This window comes from Toxorhynchites rutilus, chromosome 3, assembly GCF_029784135.1.
Source record: "Toxorhynchites rutilus septentrionalis strain SRP chromosome 3, ASM2978413v1, whole genome shotgun sequence".
Classification (NCBI taxonomy): Eukaryota; Metazoa; Arthropoda; class Insecta; order Diptera; family Culicidae; genus Toxorhynchites; species Toxorhynchites rutilus.
In genome coordinates, this window is record NC_073746.1 from 175,402,627 (window position 1) to 175,427,613 (window position 24,987).

The 24,987-nt window shown below is 40.4% G+C and overlaps 1 protein-coding gene across 3 annotated transcripts in view; it reads left to right on the forward strand.

Moving 5' to 3' along the window:
• LOC129775912 (uncharacterized) overlaps window positions 1-24,987 on the forward strand; it is a 580,006-nt gene that overhangs the window by 185,807 nt on the left and 369,212 nt on the right. For all 3 annotated transcript variants that reach the window (XM_055781160.1, XM_055781159.1, XM_055781161.1), the window contains exon 2: window positions 1,822-1,867. In XM_055781160.1, the coding sequence (XP_055637135.1) occupies window positions 1,822-1,867 (46 nt within the window). The remainder of the gene's footprint in view (window positions 1-1,821; window positions 1,868-24,987) is intronic.

The window sequence follows — 24,987 nt, forward strand, 5'->3', positions numbered from 1 at the left end:
CGATGGTCCTCCTGCGAGATAGTGGGGTTTGTCGCAGGCCTTGCAAGCCGCACCACTAAAAACACCAAGCAACGAACGATACACAAGAAGATTTGAAACGGACTAATCAACACAGACTCAGGCGACGAAAACGGACTAAAATTGTGAATCAGGCCATGTTGTAAAGACGTTAAGCCAAAATAAATAAAATTAAAAAAAAAATTATGTTAAACGGTTTAATTGTGATTAAACATAATAATGTACTAAAAGCTAGAAAATATTTAGGCAAGTAGCAGTTATCACACCTCTCCTTCAATAGTCTAGGGCATTAATAAGACTAAAATAAAATCGTGGGACATATGACGAAGTCGCTAATTGTGGATAATGGAAATCCACAATTCTGACCTATCGTCCAAATTGTCAAATAAGCTGGGAATGCGTTTTCAGCTAAGTTATGACCAAAAGAGGAAGTCGATGAAGAGAAAATCGAACATGTCACTTACACCCCTTTCATTCTGAGCCTCTTAATTCTATGTCATCATTTCGTGCGTATGATACCCCACAACTCACTACGATGAGGGGCTCAGAAGGAAAGGGGTGTAAGTGATTGGATCGATTTCTCCTCATCATTTCTTTCTTTAGTTAATAACTCAACTGCAAAAACGTTCCAATTTAAGTTCGCCATAGAATCTGATAGATGAGGTTCTGAACTATCTTCCATATTGTCAAATACAGCTGTGAAATTGCAGCTAAGTTATGAATAAAAGTGTGTAGTGTTGTAGCTTCAAGAATCCTCAAAAGTTATTCAAAATTGAATTCAATCTTGGTTGGAAGAACATAAGACAGAGGCTCAAAACGACAGTTGCCATCACAAGTACGTAATCAAAATCAAAAGCACACAAACTGTTCTTTTTTTTGTGTGTAGACACTACAAACAACAATTCCGTATGGTAGACCTGGTCTACTTAAAAAGTGCACCAATCGGATGAAGCTAAGCGTACAACAATGTTATCAATCGGTTCAAATCTCCGCTGCGACGTCGAGTACTCTTCTGGGTTCTGCTGTTGCTATTGTTATCTGGATGAGGAAATCCCTCGAGTCACCCTGTTGCTGTCGGCCGTTGTCGAAGGGGCCCTTCTGGATGCGTCGGTTGCAGTGATGATTCCAAGCGGATGGACCGCGCCGCGATGTGCTTTGAATAAACTTAACATCACTCTTTCGGTCCCTGTGGCATTCTGTCTCTTTCCCCCCTGGGGTGCCCTGGGGCCAGATGTGCTAGCTCGAATATAAATACAATAGTGCGCCGGGTTCCGGGCTTCTGCTTAGAAGAAAAATAGCTACTTGCGAGTTATTATTCTATGAATAGACGTGACTTTCCGTGTATGTGTGTGTGTGCGTTGTTATTCGGTGGCGGGCGTAAAATTCCCGACCGGAGATTGACTGATGTCGACGTTGAATACAACGGCGGTGACGACGACGATGATGATGACAGTTTTCCTTTCCTCCCACATCACCGCCTTCAAAAACTGCACCTTTTGCATCAGAGTCTTGCGGTGGTGGTGGTATAACAATGAGTGAATATTAATTAACAGGTAGCTGTTTGCTCGTACGATGGATGCCTTTTTCGTGTTCTATTCAACACATTTCAGTTATTTTTATCGCTTTTTTCTCCCCGTTTCGTACGTCTCCCGGCTGTTACGGTTGTCAGCATCAGCTGATGTCATTCTAAATGCATCTCTCAATCATACGTTCTATTACTGAGGTGTTATGCAATGTGAATATATATTTCTTTCGTGTGATGACGTTTTGTACTCACCTGTTTGTTTCATCTTCTATTTCCAGATGTACACGTTTAATATCAGTCGTAGGAAAAATTCATCAATATTGGGTAAGTGTTTTTGAAAACTACTGACAGTACAATGCACAAAGGTCCAGGAGATGCATTTTAGTGGAAATTAGCGTTTCGAGCTCGACAGTTATTCTCTAGACAAAAACTGTCTTCGACAAAGTTGTTTAATAGAGCGTTAATTTTTATGTTATCAAAAATAGGGTGACCAAAATTGTCGATGAAATAAAAAATCTAACTTTCTTATCTTTATAGATAGAGGAATACATAGTTGGACAATGTTGTAGTCCGAGTTATTTAAGACATCTTTGTAGAACAAAGTTTTTTTTCTATCTCTTGAAATAACCGATATAGCGCCTTTTTTCTAAGTTGCGTTAGGGTCACCATGAAAAAAAACTGTTCATCAATATCACTGTTCAACAAGAACATCAATAATTTTAAGAAGGATTAACATATTGACACGTTCTGCATCGCAAAATGTTGGTACTGATAAGCTCTAAAAGTCGTACGAAGACAGTTTTGATGTAGAATTTGAAATATAAAAGTTAAAGCAAGAAACCTGTTTTTTCATGATAACCCTAATGCAACTTAGAAAAAAACGCGCTAAATCGATTATATTGAAAGATAGAAAAAAACTTTGTCCTACAAACTTGTTTAAAATGATTGGGGCTACAACATAGTTGAACTATGTTTATCTCTATCTATAAAGATAAGAAAGTTTATTTCATTTTTTTTATTTTATCGACAATTTTGGTCACCCTATTTTTGATAACATAAAAATAAGCGCTCTATTGTATGCAACAACTTTGTTGAAGACAGTTTTTGTCTAAAGAACAAATATATCGCACAAAGTTGTTTTTTGCGCTTTATATCTGTGAGTTTCATAAATATAGCTTTCTTAGGGAATCACCCAGCGTAGCTGTTGTAACGGAGAAACGTCTCATACCATGGACAGACATACAACTGTACTAGCGCTGTACGTGTACAGCGTTGTACAGATACCACGATAGCATTACACACATACTTTGGTCGTACATTGTACCGCATGTCAGACTGACAATCAGAAGTTTGAATTTATTGCATTGTATTTTCACCAATATTTCAATGAAAAAGGTTTTTATTTAGCGTCTAAACTATCGAACACAACAAATATGTTTCCAATCTAAGTTATTAACTCAAGAGAAAGTCAATGAAAAGAATGTATACCAAATGTTTTGATTCGTTTTGTTCATGCTACCCACCACTAACCGTCTATGGCGCTGCGCACAGTACAACTGTAGCCATGTACAGCGGTAAAATAGGTCGGTACAGGTACAGCGATTGTACCGAGTTGCTTGCATGGTTCTAGCGCTGTACATGGTGACAGACATACAATTTTCGAAGTACAACGCAAGTACAGCTGTATGTCTGTCATAAGTATTACCTCGCGCTCGTTGGTGATGAAAGTGAAGTCCATGGACAATGATTACTAAGCAAAGGTTTATGCGGTGTCGGTAACTTTCACATCGCTGTTATGACGTCACAGTTAAGCGTTCGCCCGATGTGATCATATGTTTGAGAGAACACATATTCAAATCGGTCGTACTACTATTGTGTATCACACATCTTCCCCCTTCTCAAAAAAAATAAATAAATAAAAGCGAAGAATTGTCTATGCTAATAATAGTAATCGGTTCGGTTAAACAACTAACTTGATTGTTAAATACGCAGTATTACTGAAAATAATCTTCAATTTGCGACCAAACAATCCTCAATTCATGCTAACTTGATTTTCTCCACACTGATGGTGCATCGGGTACCCACCGTTGCAATGTTGTATTTGCATTGGGAGCAATACCGAAAAAAAATGCTACTGTTCATTCCCCTGTAGTAAATCGATGCGGAATGGAATGCAAAAGAAAATAATAACTGATTGAAAACAAAATTAACTGATAAACAAGACACTTTGCCGAAGACCGGAGAATCTAGAACGTTGAAGAAACACGGTAGATTCATTCAGTGGAAGGTAATTTTTCTCTGTTTTTTCGTATCAGTGTTGTGTGGGTTAAGGACATGACACCTGCAAACTGTTTCCTCGACGTCTGGTCTGAAGCGTCTCCGAAAATAATGACCCCAGGTTTTCATGGTCGAGTTTGGGCATACCTACGATAATACAATACCGCACATGAACAAACAATTTGGAGGATAATGACACTCGATCGATGCTGAATCTTGCACGCACTTGTCAAGTCTGTGTATGGCGATGATATTCCGCGAAGAATGTAATTCCTCAATGTCATTTGCCAGATATTTTTTTTTAATATCGATATATCGATATCGATATTTTTTGAACTCGTGCAAATGGCAGAAAATTGTTGCCTCGACAGATCCCTATCCGAACGATGGTCTATCAAATATTCTTGTTGACACGAGCTGAAATGATTTCCTTGCAGGATTTCCAACTTAAGTGCTCGTCCACAAAAAGTATTCGCCAATGATGGGCATACAAACCCCAGGATCTGGAAGAACCCCTTTTCTTATGGGATGATTCACATAATCGACGAAACAAGTTCCAACTACAAGGTTTCCTTCACTCAGAACCATAATCGTAATCGTCAGAACCAGAGGCAAGGACCACACAATTGAATGGAATTATTATCCTTTCTTACTGATTCGATCATGAATCATTCCGGTTGCCTTGAAGCTCATGTGCCACACGTACGTGAAGATGGCGAATCAAACCATTGCAACGATAAGAAATGTTGTGTAAACTGTGTCAGCCATCTCACACAAATAGAGAAACTGATTTAAAAGATCACTAACGCAGAATATTTGTTCCTATTGTGTCAATCAATGACAAAAAATAGCAATGGTGAACAGATTGAACGAGATACATTGCTTCTCCCCAGGCGATGAGTTTATGAATCAGACGATGCTCGTGATCGGTGTACAGTGGATCCTTGCAATGTAATCCTCAGCCTTCAATATCCTCATGATAATTCGCAGCCGAATCTACCACTGCAAGTGGTTCTACACGATCATGATGCGTTGGATTTCATCTCGTTCTGAATTTTTGTACACGTTTCGTTATATTTTTTTAGAAACTCGGTTTAATAATTCGTGTTATTCAACCACCGATATGGTTATAGTGTTATCTTGCACATTTTAAGTGATGATCAAATATAGAATATCCTCTCCGGTGATCTCTCACATTTAGGGATGAACACCGTACAAAGAAAAAGCTGTATAACTACCACTAACCCATAGGAACATGAAGCATGGAATTGTGCTAGTACAGTTAATCATGTGGTAGTTCTTGGTTGAATGAATCTGTGAGACTGAATGGATCCAATGTGGGCTTTCAGTCCCACTAGAAGGATGATTGCAACGACATTTGAGTCAGTTTCAATTGTGGACACTTTACTCTACGGACATCGCGTTCAGCTCAAACATAGTTTTCTGCGCTACAAGAAATTTGCGAACATACCGTTCCGCCAAAATGCTGAGGGTACTCCTCTTCAATTTTCATCACAATGGAACCCTGCGGACATCCCGTTCCGCCACATCACTGCGGACATCCCGTTCCGCCATATTATTGCGAACCTCCTGTTTCGCCATATCATTGCGAACATCCCGTTCCGCCACAACTTCACACATTCCATCCCGTCAAATCGCTGCGGACATCCCGTTTCGCAGAAACAAAAAGGCCTTGTCTGATCGCGGACATCCCGCTCCGCTACAATGGTTTTGGTTTTACGTTTTACGTAGGTAGCAAATTATATAAACTAAATTCTTCGAATGGCTGGGTGATTCCCTTTTCGCATTTTTTTTTTATTTATTGAAACATTGACAATAAATAATCAGGTTCCAGGATTTTAAATGTTGCTATATTAAGCAACTCCTGGCAGGATCGCCAATGTGAGTTTCATAAATATAGCTTTCTTAGGGAATCACCCAGCGTAGCTTTTGTAACGGAGAAACGTCTTACCTCGCGCTCATTGGTGATGAAAGTGAAGTCCATGGACAATGATTACTAAGCAAAGGTTTATGCGGTGTCGGTGACTTTCACATCGCTGTTATGACGTCACAGTTAAGCGTTCGCCCGATGTGATCATATGTTTGAGAGAACACATATTCAAATCGGTCGTACTATTATTGTGTATCACACAATATCTAAGTTGCATTAGGGTAACCATGAAAAAACAGTTTTTTGACGTAGGACTACGTCTTTCATTTCTATATCGGGGTGTAAAATCAAAGTTTCGAAAACGAAAACGTTACGCCGCAGACCGAGATTTTGAGCGTTAATAGCTCCTAAGCAACCGAACGAAATGGTATGATAAACACTTCATCCGAGAGATAAAATGTCTACGCGTTATATACTTGTTACTTTTTCATCCAAAAACTTGTTTCAATAGCCTTAAAATTGCTTTCAAAACAGGCTATTGAAATCGCCAATCGGTATATAAGCGAGCGCCGCTCGAAAATCCGCTCAGTTATAATTGAACAGCGATTGGAGCATGTTGTCGCTGTTGTGGTGAAGCTAACATCGTTCATCATGAAAGCGCTGATGAACGGTGTCACCAAGAGCCTGTTTGTGCACCTTAGGCCAGAAGGGAATCCATCAGGAGGAGAGCGATGCCACAAACGGTTCCGCTTGAGACATCGGAGCTGCCACCACACACACACACACATACACGCGCTGCACTATTTTCGTTTGGTTGCCATCCAGCATCGAAAAGATTCCGGAAAGATGTCATCGTTGCTGAAAAATAATCTACTAGTTGCCCTTGGAATTGAAAAATACATTCATGCGAAAGTGTTTATTTTAATGCTTTTTATCCATATAACACTGCAACCAAATACATTTGGTTTTGTGAATTTTCAATCAAGTGAAATGAACAGGTGGTTATCGAGTTAGCATCAACCACTGGTGGGCTTCGAGTATCGAAGAGAATCTGGAAAGATGATATTGTTATTGTCAAGTACAATTAGCAGGAAAGCCTCTGAAGATTATTCTTCCCCATCAGTAGGATATATTCGTATCCAATATTGGATGCGCGCGCAACGGAAAATGTTTCGTATCGCAAAAATCATATAATTTTCAATCGATTATTACTCAGCCGCTGAAAGTTTCAAACTCATAGAGTTCATTCGCCTTTAGTTTGCCTTCCAATTTGCCATCGTAAACCACACCTTCTTTCGATTCAATCACGGACAAAAAGCATACTTAAGCGATAATCTGGTGGTGACACGCATTAATTTTTTCGTGAGGACATCGACAAGACATCGAGGGATCGAAGGATTCATTACCTGGCCTGACCTGACCTGAAACGCATTCAGTTTGTTTGGAACTGTGAGGGAGCGCAGAAAAGCCGATCCATCAGAAGGAGAAGAGAAGGCGACCAAGAGGGTATCAGCATCGAAAAACATCGGAGACATCGGAGCAGCCGCCACACACACACACACATACACGTGCGGAACTATTTTCGTTTGGTTGCCATCCAGCGTCGTGAAGATTCCGGAAAGATGTTATCGTTGCTGAAAAATGATCTGCCAGTTCCCTATGGAATTGAAGATTACATCAAGCGAAAGAGTTTATTATGTTTTCTATCCATATAATACTGCGACCAAATACATTTGGTTTTGTGATTTTTCAATCAAGTGCGATCAGCGTAAGACTACGTATTTCGGCAATTTATTAGAGGTGCAATGAATCTTAAGAATAAATTCCCGCTCTACGTGCACTGGCAAACGATGTTTACTCAACAATTTCTCAAACGAGAAATGGGTATTGTGAGAAAGGATGAGCGAACGCAAAAATTATGTAGACTGATTTGATGCAACCGATATTTTGTATATTGGAATAGGAATACAAATCATATCACAATACAAGCAATGTATTATACAACTTTCGTGTGGTTGCTTCTTTTGCTGAATATTGTGCCTCCAACGTAGCGTAACGCCAAATATTCATTTATTCATTCTTTCAGAATTGATTCAGATGCAACTAAAAACAAATAATCACTAAATCAACGATAGTCCTACGTCACCCTTGCGTTTATACCACAGATATTTTGATTGCAATTTGGTTAGTACAGGTCAATCACGGAGAGCAACTACGAATTGTACAGTCTACCCAAGCTCAAGCTCAATATCTGAAGAATTGTTCGTTTGGTCAACGGGAGAGACAAATGAGGTTTGATCTGACATGCATTCATAGTAGTCTCTTCTTTCTCTTTTGACGACACGAAGGATGTCAAAATTGTCGGGATACTTTAGAAAGCGTGAAGTTGTATATTTATACCGATTCATTTTCTCAACAATTTACCGTTCTTATATCACATATCACATTCTTTGTGAGTCCTTATCGTTCCTTGTGCTTACAGTGACATCACTTTAGGCATTTTGGGACTATAATTTGGAGCAATGCAACATTACTAACTCGAATTGAAATAAAATATTCAAACTTAAAAAATGTTCAATAGAATATTTTTCTTTTTTTTTTTGGTATAATCAAGCATGCTATCTAAAATGATTGAGTATCAAAAATAAAACAATATTCTTTTTGCAGACCAAAACATACGGAACACTTTTCGCTCGACTAACCCAGGTGGCATTCGCAATCTATCAATTTCGTTTGACCCACTCATTTCACAAAGTACAGCTTAATTCACTATCCACCATTGATTGAGACACAACACAAACAATTTATAACAAAGTTGTTCCCGCTTTGGCTGCTGATCCATCCGCCAAGCCGACGACCGTCGACACTTTTTGCTCGAATACCTCTCGGTCGAAAACGAGTACAACAAAAAACAAACAACTCCAGGAAACCAAGTCAACAAAGTGGTTGCAAAGTCCAATTTCACACCATTATTTCGGATCCCTCAAGCCACACAGAACACATCATGTTCGCAGACAGGTGTGCGTGTACGTGTGTTAGTGTGTGTGTGTGTGTGTGTATAGAACAGCGATTCCGCCGCTACCATTTCAACTCGAAATCAATTTGCGGTGGAGCAGAAGTGAGACGTTCCAGAACGCCGCATTCCCTGGATTTTACGCGCGCGTTCATTTCCTTCGTACTGCCGGCGAACTGTAATTGACTTTGGTCTTGAACGTGATTCCTCCTTTTTTTATATCGTGGATTCGCTACGGGTAGCTACTGAATAGTACCAACGGATACAATGCCCTCCTTTCAGACCCCTTTTACACGCCATTGTTCCCATTCAGACGACGGAGGGTTCGATGGGACGACCGACCGCCATTGAGATGGTAGCCTTGTAATGAGACAATATGCTGCGGATGGGTTATAAAATTGGTTATTGGCATATTGTTTCGGAAAGTAAAAATCTGCGTCATATGTCAGTCCCCTGCAAGAACAAAGAACCAATGCTAATTGGAATCGTACACCCACTACAGATTCGATACAACGTAATCTATTAATTGTATATAATTTCCGCTTGAATTTGATTGTTTCAACGGTTCAAATATGATCGACGTGGGAAGTGGATTTACTTCGGTAAAGAATATGGTCTTTTAATTCAAGAAACAACAAAGAATTAATATGGATGCACGTTCGCTGATCCACATCCAAACTGTACGACAAAAAACAGAGCAGACCATTGAAAACTCCCAGTCTGGAGAGCATCGAATTAGCATATATATTGAACGCCGTGTTCTACAAGGACAGGACTCGGGACCACTTAGTACTGAGTCTACGCCACAAAAAGCCCAGCCGTGGCTACTACATCTGAAGGAGGACCTCTCATTCGAATGGATTGCTTGATCCAACGCGGAGGTCCTCCGGTGGATTACACCGTATAAACATGTAAATGATTTCACCAGTGCCGACCCGAACGATTCTGGGCACCACAATCGCAAGTACACCATATTGGATCTTGGTGTACCGACATTTACGTAAGGATATCACTGACCAGGCGTAATGAGTTTTAAGATTCACGGAAATGACTCAATTAAATGCCATCTTCTGTGTAAGACTCGCTCGTTACGGAACCTTGACCGGCGAAAAGAATCAAATTAAAAACAGATTATGTAAATGAATAAATGAATAAATCATCGGATTGTTCTTCCAATGCGATCGAGATTTCTGGTCGAGTTTCGTTCGCTTCTGAACCGTCTTTTTTTGTTTGTTTGCGTTGTTGTTTCGTTGTTTCGGTATGGGTAACGATAAAATCGCATTGAATAAAATTTGCGCTCGTGAGGCTGCTGCTGTGGCTCAAATCTGGCGCAACTGAAATTTGAATATGCATTTGCCCTGCAGCCGATTGCATACCCACTAGCCAATGTAGCCAAAGTTGAGCGCAGCACTGGCTTGGACCCGATTCGCAACGCAATGGCCGATTTCAGCACCGGCGCAAAACTTGTTTTTTCGTGGATATCCAGTCTCCTTGCAGCAACGGTTTTCCTTTCCTGCGCTTGGTTGAATAATGCAATCGAAAGTCATGCGAGTAAAAATGGTGGCGGGGAACCAAATGAAAGTAAAAAGGGTTCACTCTACCGAAAACAACTCACCAAAACGAGTATCTTTGAATTTTCGAGGAAACTTGCGAAAAGGGAGAGCGGAATTGAATTCCTTTCGGGGTTCAATAATAACCACGGCGGAAGGCGGCATCAGCAGCAGCCGGTTTAGCATGTGGTTGGGTTAAAAGATCAAAGGGTGTGCAGGGTACTCAGTTCCGCACTGTTGGAGCAGCAATCGTGACATGTACTGAATTTCGGACCAACTTTCGAAATGTTGTTTAATTGAACTCACGTTCGGCCGGGGTTCCAGACAGTTTGTCGTGATGCATTTTTTGTTGTTGTTTTGTTGAAGGGCAAACAATTACGAGAGGGTAAGTAAAGCCGCCGAGACCAGTTATTGGATACATAAGATTCGCTTATCGTAGGTTCGTGTCTTGTTGTTCGTTGAAGTCTCATGGCACAGTATTATATAAATGTAAACTCAATTGTGTTATTTGGATCAGTTATGCAATGGAGTGTGTTTCTATGTCCCGAATTTATTTTACTAAAATGTTCTGTAGTGAATACATTTTCAAATGGCTCAGCAACGATAAGATCCCGTGGTGGATATAAATAACATAGCGTATTTTCACCTTAAATTTGCCGAAAAGTGATCGATTTTGACTAGGCGCTTTCTGATTTTTTTCAAACCTTGGATATTAAAAAGTCCATTTGAGTTAAAAATATGTTTTATGGCATGTGGCTACTATCTAGTCGAATTTTTGACTATTTTCTTTTCCTACAATAAATATCTTTGGGAGCGGAGATCGACATTGGTATTGTGCAAATGCTCTTAATGAAGTCTGAATGGAAAGCGCAGCAAGAACAATCCGAGGCTCAATATGTTAACACAGGTCGGACTCGATCATGTATTATTATTTTATTATTATTATTATTTTTAATATTTCTTCAACTGACTTTTTTTTCAGTATTATAAATTATTGCTTAAAATTGTCATTAAAAATACTGCACATATATCGAATTGGTTCATGTTGTGCATATTCTACATTTCGTGCACCAAGCTGTAAGAAATCTCGCTGTCGCAGTCTTCTCTCTGGTACATACAAATTGGATTTCGGCGATGATATTCGGGGCATCAATTTCTCCTTCCAGCACTTTCGCCATAAAAACTGCTTGAGCTACAGATCGTCGTTTTTCAAGGGTGTGAAGACCGAGAAGCTGGCACCGATCCTCGTACGGCGGCAAGTTAAGCGGATCTATCCACGGGAAAGAGCGGAGAGCGTATCGAACGAACTTCCACTGCACTGCTTCAATCCTGGCAATCCAATTAGCGTGGTATGGACACTAAGCAACCACACTTGCCTCTAAAATAGATCTCGCCAATGAACAATATAGAGATCGTAGGCATATTGAATCCCGGAACTCTGTTGAAATTTTGAAAATGAACCTACGTTGCCTATTTGCTCTCGAGATAACGTCACTATAGTGTATTCGAAATGTCAGGCGGCATAACGCCCAAGTGCCGTACTTGAGCTACTCTTGACAGAGGATGTCCTGCGATGGAGTAGTCAAATACAATTGGTTTGGTCTTTCGATGGAAGGATATGATGGTACATTTTGAGATGCTGACTGTCATGAAATTGTGAGTATACCACGTTTCAAAACGATCTACCATTCTTTGAAGTTCCAAACAATCGTGCAGGCTCCCAATAATCATATATATCTTAACGTCGTCTGCATAAAATGTCCGCCATCCAGGTGGAAAGATTATGTCGATTTCGTTTATGTATAACACGAATAGCAGTGGCCCTAAATTGCGCCCCTGTGGTACTCCGGATGAGTTGGAAAATGTTTCAGATAATTCAGATCCGATTCTGACACACAGCATGCGATCACACAGGTAGGATCTGAACCATGTGACGAAAGCGGGAGACATTTCAATTTTCGCCAGCCTTGCTAATAATATCCCATGATCAACACGATCGAACGCTGCTTTGAGATCCGTATAGATAGCGTCGGTTTGAGCACCAGAATTCATGCCACGTAAGCATGTGGTGATGAATTGAACAAGATTTGTTGATACCGATCGCTTTGGAAAGAATCCGTGTTGTTCAGTGGAGATGTAGCGTTGAGAGCTGGCAAACATTGCATCATTTACGATGATCTCGAATACTTTCGAAGTAGCACAAAGTGATGTGATACCACGGTAATTTCCAATGTCAGCCTTATCACCTTTTTTGTGCACTGGGAACATGGTAGAAAATTTCCAACAAGTGGGAAAATTGCATTGGTCCAGAGAAGCTCTATATAAAACAGCCAGAGGATAGACAAGAGCGTCAGCACAGTTTTTCAATACACAGGCCGGAATTCCATCAGGGCCAACAGAGTTGGAAGCCTTCAATTTGTCAATGACTGATTTTACGTGGTGCGCTGAGATTTCAAAAGTATTGAGCTCGATTACATCCCTAGGAGTTTCACCAAGTGCGGCGATTATTTGAGAGCTCGATGCAACTGAATTGTTGAATGCAGTCTGGAAGTGTTCCGCGAAAAGGTTACATTTTGTGTTATGATTCGATTATATATATTTTGTGGATTCGATGATATACAGTTTGAACAAAAATATTTTTTTTTTTCATTTTTTTTTAATATGACTTATCTCAAGAAAAAAAAAATAACCTTTCAATGTTAAGGTGAAATTTTAGTGGATATAATATATACAGGTGATTGGTGATTTTTGAAGATTTTGCTTGAATTTTCACCATGAATTGTTTATATCGATATTGCTGCGAAGTTGAGAAAGATAGAAGTTGGGTGTCAAAGAACAAATTGTACTAATAATGATGATGATGACCCACCTCATACCCCTACAAAGGTTTGAACTGGTCGATTTATCTTATAGATAGTATGTATGTTTGCATCAAATTTAAGAGACCAGCATTATAAAGCAAAAACAAAAACGAACTGACTCTGTTGCAGGCATGAATTTCTATTAATCGAACATTATAAATTGGCGAAAACTGTAAAAAAACAATGTTTCTATCCGTATCGACATTGACATAATCATAGTCTCAACTTCAGATCCAAAGCTTTCACAAGGCCTGTCAAGAAAATTTTCAACCCGGGAAGATCCTTGACTGATTGGGAATTTAACCCAATATCTAAAAGTGTCAACTAAGAACATATAAGAGATCTGCCACTATTCAGAAATACTCGATATAACCATCTTATGATAAGATAGTTTACGACAATTCTGAATGAGCTATCCCCATTCCAGTTTCTACTCCAGACCCCATAAAAAATTGCATTGTGTATCAGTATTCTGCCAGTGTTCACTATTAACATAGTCCAGACCTACAAAAAGCGCGCGAGGCTCAAACTTTCGTAGACAACGCTCGTTATTATTTTTTACAATATACATGAACAACAAAGAAAAAAAAACATCATCATCATCAGTACGAACATGGTAGTTTTACCTGTAAATGAATTTTGTAAATGTCAATCAATTATAAACATAAATAAGTTATTAAGCAAAAAATTTATGGAAACCTGTTTACAAAACAGATTTTACGTGTGAAATACACATTTTCTTAAACTCTGCCATTGTTGCCGCACGTTTTATTTCTCTGGGCATCGAATTGAAAAAATTTATACCTTTATACAACAACGAATTCTGTGACATGCTAAACATAAAGTTTGGTGTTCTTGCATCATTCGCGTTTCTTGTATTGTATCTATGAACATCACTTCCTCTTTCAATTCGATCACACAAATATCGAGGCAGCATACCGTTTAAAATTTTAAAGATGAACACCATTGTCAAAAAATAAATTCTTTGCTTCACAGATAGCCACTGTAGCGCGTCCAACATCAAACTAGAGGAAGTGTGTCTACTACATCTTAAAATCAAACGCATTACCTTATTTTGCAAACGCTGCAATCTCGTTAATTTTGTATTGTTTGCAAGGAATAGGATCGACGAGCAAAAATCTATATGCGGTGAAATCAAAGATTTGTACAAATTAATTTTACTGCTTACTGTCAGCTCTTTCTTCAAACGACACAAAACGCCGTACTTCTTGGCAATCTTCTTGCTGACATTGTTAAAGTGAGACTTAAAAGTTAAATTGTCATCAATGATAACTCCTAAGTATTTTATATCTTTCACGCGTTCTAATGTCTCACCGTCTATTTCGAAATTAACGTCAATACTGGAGTTTGCTGCAGAAATGAGCATGTATTTTGTTTTGCCAACATTTAACTTTAATTGCCTCAATTTGAGCCATTTAGCCAGAGAATGCAAATCTTCGTCTATGTGCTCCGCGGTTTCTTCTATCTCCTTAGCTGCGATGAAGAGGACAGTATCATCCGCGAACAAATTAATGTCGCAATATCGTGAAACCCGTCGCATATCATTTATATAAAGGGTGTGTCACATCAAATTGCATCACGGAAAAAACGCTGTAGAAATTCGCCCAGTATACCGATCCTTTTGAAAATTTTAGACAGTAAAATAAAAGCTATTAAACAACTTTTGGCATTTTCTTTTTATTTATACTTCGAGCCCAAGCCCGTATGCTCGCACCTTCCTCTTTACCCCGTCCATAAAGTTCTGTACAACGTCAGGTTGTAGTTTTTTTTGAACAGAAATCCATTTTCTCTTGAAGTCCGCCTCCGATTTGACAACTTTTGGGTTCTTCCGGAGGGCCTGCTTCATAATCGCCCAATATTTCTCTATTGGGCGAAGCTCCGGCGCGTTGGGCGGGTTCATTTCCTTTGGCACGAAGGTGACCCTGTTGGCTTCGTACCACTCCAACACGTCCTTTGAATAGTGACACGAAGCGAGATCCGGCCAGAAGATGGTCGGGCCCTCGTGCTGCTTCAATAGTGGTAGTAAGCGCTTCTGTAGGCACTCCTTAAGGTAAACCTGCCCGTTTACCGTGCCGGTCATCACGAAGGGGGCGCTCCGCTGTCCGCAAGAGCAGATCGGTTGCCACACCATGTACTTTTTGGCAAACTTGGATAGTTTCTGCTTGCGAATCTCCTCCGGAACGCTGAATTTGTCCTCTGCGGAGAAGAACAACAGGCCCGGCAGCTGACGAAAGTCCGCCTTGACGTAGGTTTCGTCGTCCATTACCAGGCAATGCGGCTTCGTCAGCATTTCGGTGTACAGCTTCCGGGCTCGCGTCTTCCCCACCATGTTTTGCCTTCCGTCGTGGTTAGGAGCCTTCTGAACCTTGTATGTACGCAGGCCCTCCCGCTGCTTGGTCCGCTGGACGAATGAACTTGACAAATTCAGCTTATTGGCGACATCCCGGACCGAACTTCTCGGATCACGTCTAAAATGCTTAACTACGCGCTTGTGATCTTTTTCACTGACGGAGCATCCATTTTTGCCGTTCTTCACCTTCCGGTCGATGGTTAGGTTCTCGAAGTATCGTTTTAGTACTCTGCTGACCGTGTATTGGACGATTCCCAGCATCTTACCGATGTCCCGATGTGACAACTCCGGATTCTCGAAATGAGTGCACAGGATTAATTCACGACGCTCTTTTTCGTTCGACGACATTTTTCCAAATTTACGAAAAATTGACAGTGAAGCATGGCCAACGTGATCTATACACTCTTATCTGATTATAAGCGAAAGCTGAAGATATAATTCCTAAAAATTAAATTTCTACAGCGTTTTTTCCGTGATGCAATTTGATGTGACACACCCTTTATAAAATAAACAAAATGGGCCCTAAAACACTTCCCTGTGGCACCCCGAGTGAGTTACCAATGAGATCGGAAACAGAATCGTTGAAACGAGTCTTTTGAGTTCTGTCGCACAAATAGCTTTCAAACCATTTGTACGCCATTCCTACAATTCCAATGCGCTTCAATGTTTGTAACAACAAGGGACTAGAAATTGTTTCAAAAGCGCGTTTAAGATCCAGAAATACCGCAAATATAGTCTCTTTCGCCTCGATGTTCTCTTTTCATTTTGCTAACACCAGGTTCAGTGCGGTTTCACAAGAGTGTCCCTCTCGATATCCCGACTGTTCTGGTATTAGAAAATTGTTGTTATCTATAAAATGAATCAGCTGACCTTTCACAACAAGTTCTAACAGTTTTTCTAATATGTGCAACATGTTAATAGGGCTGTACTCTTCGGCTTTATCCGTCCCATTAACTTTGGGGATTGGAATCACAAGGGATTCCTTCCAAACCTTGGGCACGTGCCCAGTTCTTAGAGATTCTTTTATTAGGTCGAGCAGATCGTGTCCAATGACATGAAAACAATCTTGAATCACTTTTGCGTTGACATTTTCAGTACCAGCCGATTTTTTCAATGAAAAACCAATACCTTTCAATCCGCTAAAGTGATAGGTGAAAAACAATCTAATCTGCAATTGATAATAATAGGCTGTATTATTTCGACAGGTTCACTCACCAACTCAATGCTTTGGTTGATCAGTAGAACGCTATTAACGAAATAACTGTTAAATTTATCTGCAATAATTTGGTCTGACTGTTCTTCTGACCCTCCGAAAACTATGGAACGCGGTATACTATTTTTAGAATTTAATAATGTTTTCAATATTTTCCATAGTCCTTTGCTATTATTTTGATGTTCATCGATTTTCCTCTGTATATATGCACATCTAGTCTTTTTCAAGGCCTGTGAATATATGTTTCGCTCCAAAGTGTACATATTCCAATCATTTTCTAAATTAGTTCTTACAAACTTTCTGTACTTTTTGTCTCTTTTGCGTTTGAGGCGCAGCAGATCCAAAGAGTATCGGCTGTTCGAATTACTTAAATCAATATATTTTTCAATTACTAATTTATTCGTACACTCTTTCAAAGTATTAGTTAGAACAGCTGCTTTATCATCCAGATGTCCAGTAGTTGCTTCAAAATCCAGGCTTGCCGACACAAGTTGTGACATAGCTTCCCGAGAATATTGTTTCCAGCATTTGATCTTTACTTTGTTTCTATCACAGTCTTTCTGTCCATTCTCAATGTTAACAAAAATTGTCTCATGGTCAGTTATTTTGAATTTGGCCTCTGTCGAAGAATGAACAGTAGCAAAATTTGAAAAAACGTGATCAATTAAAGTTCTACTATGTTTAGAAATTCTAGTAGCTTCGATAACCGTTTGTTTCAAGTTAAAATAATGCGATAATTGTTTCAACTGATTCGAATTTCGTACATTAAGCCAATCAATGTTAAAATCACCAGCAATTACATTTAATTTACTGCAATCAACGACATTTTCCCACCAGTTCTCCAAAATTTCAATAAAACGCTGGTCACTGGAACTAGGGGAATGGTATACAATTCCATAATTTCCCATCTGCATGCCTCTTTCAACTGAAACAGTCAAGAACCAATTATTTTCAACAGATTCGTTTAACCGGATGTTGAATTTAACTGATTCTTTTGCATAAATTGCAACACCTCCAGTGTGTTTGGAGTGGGACAAGCAAAAAGCAACTTTATAACCCGGTATGTTGTACTGGTCAAATGAATCTTCATTAACTATGTGAGTTTCAGCAAAAAATACCATTTGAGGTCGCATGTTTTCTACAAGTCATCGCATTTCTGCGTAATTTGTAGAAAGCCCAGCTATGTTCAAATAGATTATTGCTAACTTACTTTCACGTGTACTTTTCCTAAATTGCTATTTAGTTGTTTGAAAAATGTTGCTTTTTTTCTTCTCCAATAGTCTCCGATACACAGGACACTGTGTACTGTAAGCTGGATGATTTTCATCCAAATTCAATTTTTGTTCTTTATTTACTTTACAACAATTGATGCATTTCCATTCGGTTGATGAGCCCTCAGATGTTTAATGTTTCTCAGTACATCTAGAACATATTTGTTCTTTGTTGCAAACTTTACTTTTATGTCCGTATTCTCCACATTTGAAACAACGTAAAATATGAAAGGTCTCAACCACGTTACATCTATCCCACCCGATGCATACTTTTTGAGCAGTCATCAGGTTGACGTAAGTATCATGGTCAACTTCAATGATTGTATTATATTTGTTCATCGAAATGTTTTCATTTTGACTCTTCAAATAATCAATGAAAACATCAGAGGAATATCGATCACTCATCCCAATAATTTTCAATCTTGGCTTCATTGGTTTTGGTATGAATGTGCTAAACCTTTCTCCAAGATTGTTTTCAATTCCATTTTTTACGTTTTCCATATCATCCCCTGCCGCACACTCAACAATAATCGAGCCATCTTTACCGTTTCTGAAATTGGCTATTTTGTGTATTTTTGGATCCAATTTAGTTTTTAAAATTTTTCTAGTATCATCATTTTTTTCATTAGACTCGACTGGTTTCACCACAATGACTGGGCGAGCCTTACGAGCCACGACATTCGCGTAACTTTCAATATTATTATTATTGTAATTATTCATAAAAACATTTCTTGACAAATTTCCAAATTTCAAAAAAATAAAAAAATTGATAGTAATTATCAAGTTTCATATGAATTTTTAGGATAAAATTAATAACAACACATTAAAAATGACTAACTTTTAAGTTTTTTACTTCCAAAATGTATTTGAATCCACTAATGTAGATGTTCCACTACTTTATTCTGTACTAAATTTTCCCATCTTTCAAATGGAAGCAACAGTCTACTCGCACAGTCCGAAGACGTCGGTCGCAAAATTGTTCGCGTCTATCACATAACAAAAATAATACCGTTATCAGATCGAGGCTGGTGAAGTTATATCGGCCTAACGGGATTCTCTGTATTGCGCGAGTGAAAAGAAAAGTAATCACAACCAGCGTAAGAAAGAAGTCCTCCACCGCGGACGCGGTGAGCGTGTGCTGTGTCATCGCTGTGTGTGGCGTATCAACGTCATCGATTCCATCATCGTATCGGGGTGCGATATACAGTTGCAGATGTGCCGAGCGATCGTCACGTGTTCCCCCCTCAGAAGAGGTCTCTTCACAGGAAGGGTTAATCCACATTAACAAGCCCCCCTCAAGAAAATTTGCAAACCTTTCCTCCTCACCCCCTCAATCTCCCGCTCAAACATCGACCTCGTCCTCCCACTCAGTTGTTTCCTCTCCTCGTGTCAAGGTCTATCCAGAAGATGCACCTGGAACTGGCCCATGGGTTGTTTCTTCCGGCTCAAATCAAAAGGAAAATCTCTGAATGTCATTTAAATTTCGAAAGATCTGGCAAGATATTATTCCTCCGTGGCCGAAATTTTCGAGGACCGAACAAACTGCGTGTTGTCGTGGCTAATCGGAAGCAAGCTAACGTTACTGTTATCGACAAGCGCTTTGTAATAGAATACCGCGCGTACGTGCCCTGCCATAACGTAGAAATTTCGGGGGTGATTACAGAAACGGGTCTGACGAGTAAATTAATATAAAAGGGAGGTGGCAGATTTGAACAGTTCCCTTTGAAGCAAATTAAAATTTTGGACTACCATCAACTAGGCAAAGTTTTCCAGAATGGGGAAGAAAAAAAATCACGCCGTCCGACTCGTTTCGAGTAACTTTTGCTGGTTCCGCCCTCCCTGACTACGTTATGGTGGATAAATTAAGGCTTCCAGTGCGACTCTTTGTGCCAAAGCCCATGACTTGCAATAAAAGCGAGTTAGTTGGTCATACATCAGATTATTGCACCAACAAGGAGTGCTGTGCCACTTGCGGAGAGCAACATGAGGGGAAATCATGCAGTGCGACTGACCATAAATGTCCATATTGCGGGGAATTCCCACACGAGCTCTCAGCTTGTAAAACTTACAAGAGTCGCTGGGATGAACAGAAGCGCTCTTTGAAGGAACGCTCGAAACGTACTTTTGCGGAAATTTTGAAGGGCGCTGCTCCGTTGGCTCTTGTTGGCTTGTTGGCTTGTTGGCCAATCAACACACAGAATGTTTTCGCTGCGTTGCCAGTTGACGAAATAGAAGCGGACACAGCTAACGCGGGCACACCGTTTATTTCCCAAGGGAATCCCCTGCGCAAAAATGTGACCACTCTCAAAGTTCAAGGACAAGTCGCTCCGGTGATATCCCCTGTTAGCTTGCTTAGCAGCGGACAAGCAAAATCAGGTTCCTCCTGGCTTTCGTGGGAATAGCTCACCTTCGAACGACCCAGCACTCGATGGGACATCAAAAACCCTAACTGTCCCTGTTCTTCCGTCCAGTTCGACTTCCCAATCGGGATTTATAAAGTTGTCTGACCTTTTGGATCAAATCTTCACGTGTTTTAATGTCTCCGATTCCATCAGAACCATTGTCATCTCAATGCTTCCAGTATTAAAGACAATTTTTCAACAATTGATGCAAACATGGCCCCTCCTTGCAATGATTATCTCTCTTGATGTCTAATTTAAATAGAGAGGTCGGATATATCACTGTTTGACAGTGGAATTGTCGTAGTCTTATCCCTAAATTGGATACATTCAAATTTCTAATTCATAAATTCAATTGTGACGTTTTTACTCTGTCCGAAACATGGCTCTCTTCCCAAAATGATCTCTTTTTCCGCGATTTTAATATAATACGCTTGGACCGCGACTACATATACGGAGGGGTACTATTGGGGATTTATAAGTGCCACTCATTTTTTAGAATTGACCTTGTACCTATTGGAAGGATCGAAGCTTTTGCTTGTCATGCAAACATCAGAGGCAAAGACCTCTGTATTGTCAGCTTGTATTGGCCCCCGAAAGTTCAAGTTAGCCGAAAGCAACCTGCTGACATGTGCTCACTCCTTCCTGAGCCACGGTTGATCTTGGGAGACTTCAACTCTCACGGTACCGCCTGGGGGGAACAGTACGACGACAATCGTTCATTGTTGATATATGACATTTGTAACAGCTTCAATATGACCGTTTTGAACACTGGGGAAACAACACGTGTACCTGAACCTCCTGCTAACCCAAGTGCTCTTGACCTCTCGCTTTGCTCGAATTCACTATCGGTAGATTGCAAGTGGAATGTAATCCAGGACCCCAACGGTAGTGATCACTTGCCAATCAAAATTTCCATCACCACTGGGTCAAATTCTTCTGAATCTATAAACATGGCATATGACCTCACAAGACACATTGACCGGAAAAAATATGCGGACGCGATTGCTTTAGCCATCAATTCCAGAGATGGTTTACCTCCATTGGAGGAGTATAACTTCCTTTCTCGTTTGATCTATGACAGCGCGGTTCGCGCTCAAACGAAACCCATCCCAGGTTCCACTATTCGTCGAATCCATGGTGGGATAGCCAATGTTCCAAGCTTTATCAGGATAAATCGAATGCTTTTGAAGTTATTGGGAAACGTGGAACCATTTAGAATTTAGCCCTTGAGAATCAGTTCAAAAATTTGATCAAAGGGAAAAAACGTGCTTATTGGCGAAATTTCGTGGGAGGTTTGTCACGAGAAACGTCAATGAAAAATTTTTGGAACGTGACTCGAAACATGAGAATTTTTATTTTTAATTTTGCACGGAAGGTTTGTCCCGATTCCGTTCCCGTACAAACAATTGTTCAAGATATTTCACAAGATAGGTGCGATCTTGATTCCGAGTTTTCGAAGGTAAAATTCTCTCTTGCTCTCCTTTCATGTAACAATTCTACTCAGGGATCGGATAGGATTAAGTTCAACTTGCTGAAAACCCCCCCTGATGTGGCGAAACACCGTTTGTTGAATTTATTCAATCGGTTTCTGGAGCATAATATTGTTCCAGATGATTGGAGACAAGTATGAGTTATAGCTATTCAAAAACCCGGAAAACCCGCGTCCGATTTCTATTCGTACCGCCCAATAGCAATGCTGTCTTGTATACGGAAATTGTTGGAGAAAATGATCTTGTTTCGCCTTGATCGTTGGGTTGAAACGAATGGCCTATTCTCAGATACACAATATGGGTTCCGCAGAGGCAAGGGAAGAATGATTGTAATTCGTTGCTTTCTTCAGAAATTCGAATGGATTACGCCGAAAAAAAAACAAATGGCTTCAGTATTCTTGGACATAAAGGGGGCCTTTGATTCTGAACTGAATTCTTGGACTTTTCTCACGGAGATTCGGCAGTAAGTCGGGTCTCTTACATGGGCCTCCCTCAGAGCTCATGTTTAAGCCCCCTTTTGTACAACTTCTATGTAAGTGACATTGACAATTTCCTTGCACGAAATTGCAGCCTGAGACAACTTGCAGCTGATGGAGTGGTGTCTGTCAAACGAATCCGACCTGCAAGAACCCTTACAAGATACTTACAACAATTTTTCAACCTTGGCCATTGGGCTAGGGATCGAATTCTCCACGGAGAAAACAGAGATGGTGGTTTTTTTCTAGGAAGCATAGACCCGCAAAACCAAAGCTTCAACTTCTGGGTAAACCGATCACTCATGCTATGTCATTCAAGTATCTTGGGGTCTGGTTCGACTCCAAAAGTACTTGGGAGGCCCATATTAGGTATCTGAGTAAAAAATGTCAACAAAGAATAAACTTTCTCCGTACAATTACCGGCACCTGGTGGGGAGCTCATCCCGAAGATCTTATAATGTTGTATCGAACAACTATTCTCTCAGTGATGGAGTATGGCAGTTTCTGTTTTCAATCAGCTGCCAAAACACACCTCATTGAACTCGAGTGAATTCAGTATATTTGTCTCCGTATTGCGTTGGGATGTATGCCCTCAACGCATACCATGAGTTTCGAGGTTTTGGCAGGCGTACTCCCACTAAAAAATCGCTTCAATTTATTATCTCTTCGGTTCATCATCCGGTGTAATGTTATGAACCCATTGGTGATCGGAAATTTGGAACAACTGATCGAGCTAAATGTTCACTCTGGATTCATGAGTTCATATCATGAATTCATCTCCATGCAGTCGATCCTTCTTCGTATATTCCCAACCGTGTTTGCTTCCCTTCAATTCCTCTGTGCATTTTATTCTGTCCATGAAGCAGGATATCCATGATATTCCAGATTATCTTCGATCGAGGACGTTCCAACGATCTTCGATGCAAATTATGGGGATATCAATTATGATAATATGTACTTTACTGATGGGTCCTCTATGAATGAGTTCACTGGATTTGGAGTGTTCAACAATTTTTTAGCACCTCACACAGTCTTCAGTATCCTTGCTCAGTATATATTGCTGAATTGGCAGCGATATACTGGGCGCTAGCAGCGTCCCTTCACGACCTGTTGAACACTATTACATTGTAACGGATAGTCTTAGCTCTGTCGAAGCTATCCGTTCAGTGAGCCGGAAAAGCATTCGCCGTACTTCCTTGAGAGAATACGAGAAATTTTGAGTGCTTTATCCAGACACTGTTATGTCATTACCTTTGTCTGGTTACCTTCACATTGCTCAATTCCGGGTAATGAGAGGGCTGACTCATTAGCAAAGGTGGGTGCGATTGAAGGCGACATTTATCAGCGTCAAATCGCCTTCAACGAATTTTATTCTTTAGTCCGCAAAAATACAATCGCTAACTGACAACGCAAGTGGAACGAAGATGAATTGGGCCGGTGGTTTCACTCGATTATCCCTAAGGTTAGCCTTAAACCATGGTTCAAAAGTCTGGGTTGGGCGGGTTCGCCAACTTGGGTACCACATCGATATTCAGACGCTCCATCTCCTCTAATGATCGCTTCGAGTAGTGGGCTGACGCCAGATCCGGCCAGACCACACATCTTAGCCCTTGTGGTATTTCTTGATGAACGACGCAGCTTCCGGCAGGCACTTCGTACTATAAATTTCCCCGTTCACGGCCAGTCCAGAGCTAAAGATAAGCGGCTTTGACATTCCATTCTCGCCGATTGTCAGCCACAGCAGCACCTTCTTGGGGAACTTGGTGTGGGAAATAAACTTCACTTCAGAGCTCACTTCTTTGCCATCCAGGGTGAGATAGGTCTCGTCGTCCATCATCACCGTCACGTTGCGATTCGCCGGGAAAATCGACTTGACCATCTTATTCAGCCGCTGTCGCTGCGTTATTGCCTGTATCTCCGAGACGGGACTTCCGCTTCCTGACATGTATGTCCATGTTCGCCAAGTACTTTTTCACAGTTTGGCCGGTTTGGCCGATCTTCCGGCCAAGCGCACGCAGCGATGTAGCCACTTTACCTTCGATCTTACCTCGATCTTCCTCTTCAGCATCCTTTGGAGCTTCTTGTCGCTCAGGGTCGTCAGCCGTCCCTAACCGGGCTTTCTTTCGATGCTATGATTGTTGTCCAATAGTGCCAAGATGTTGTAGATGCCGGAACGGGCTCTACGTTGTTCATTTTCGACGCGGCGGGGTACCGTTCTTTGAACGCGCACACTTCTGAACGGAGTAGCTTCACTGTTTTCGCCATCACGGTTAGAGTTCGACTGATAGAGCTGTCAATTTTTTTCTGCTGCCTCATGGGTTTTTTTCCTTTATTTATTTGATTAGGCTCAAGTGGATAAAGAGCCACCATCAAGCAATACATTTTAAAACTATTTGAATATATTACAGTGACTCAAATCCGTAATCGTACTCCACCATGCAGATCTCTTTTCCCTTCTTTTGAAAGTCGAAAACAAGCTTTCGGAACATTCTATTTAGATAAAATTATAGTGCCATATGAGATTTAAAATGTTTGCTATCTGTTTTCAGAATAATGGTTTTTATTTCTATAAAAATGGCGAATGTATGTGCTATTGTATGAAAATTGACTCAAACTCATAATCGTACGC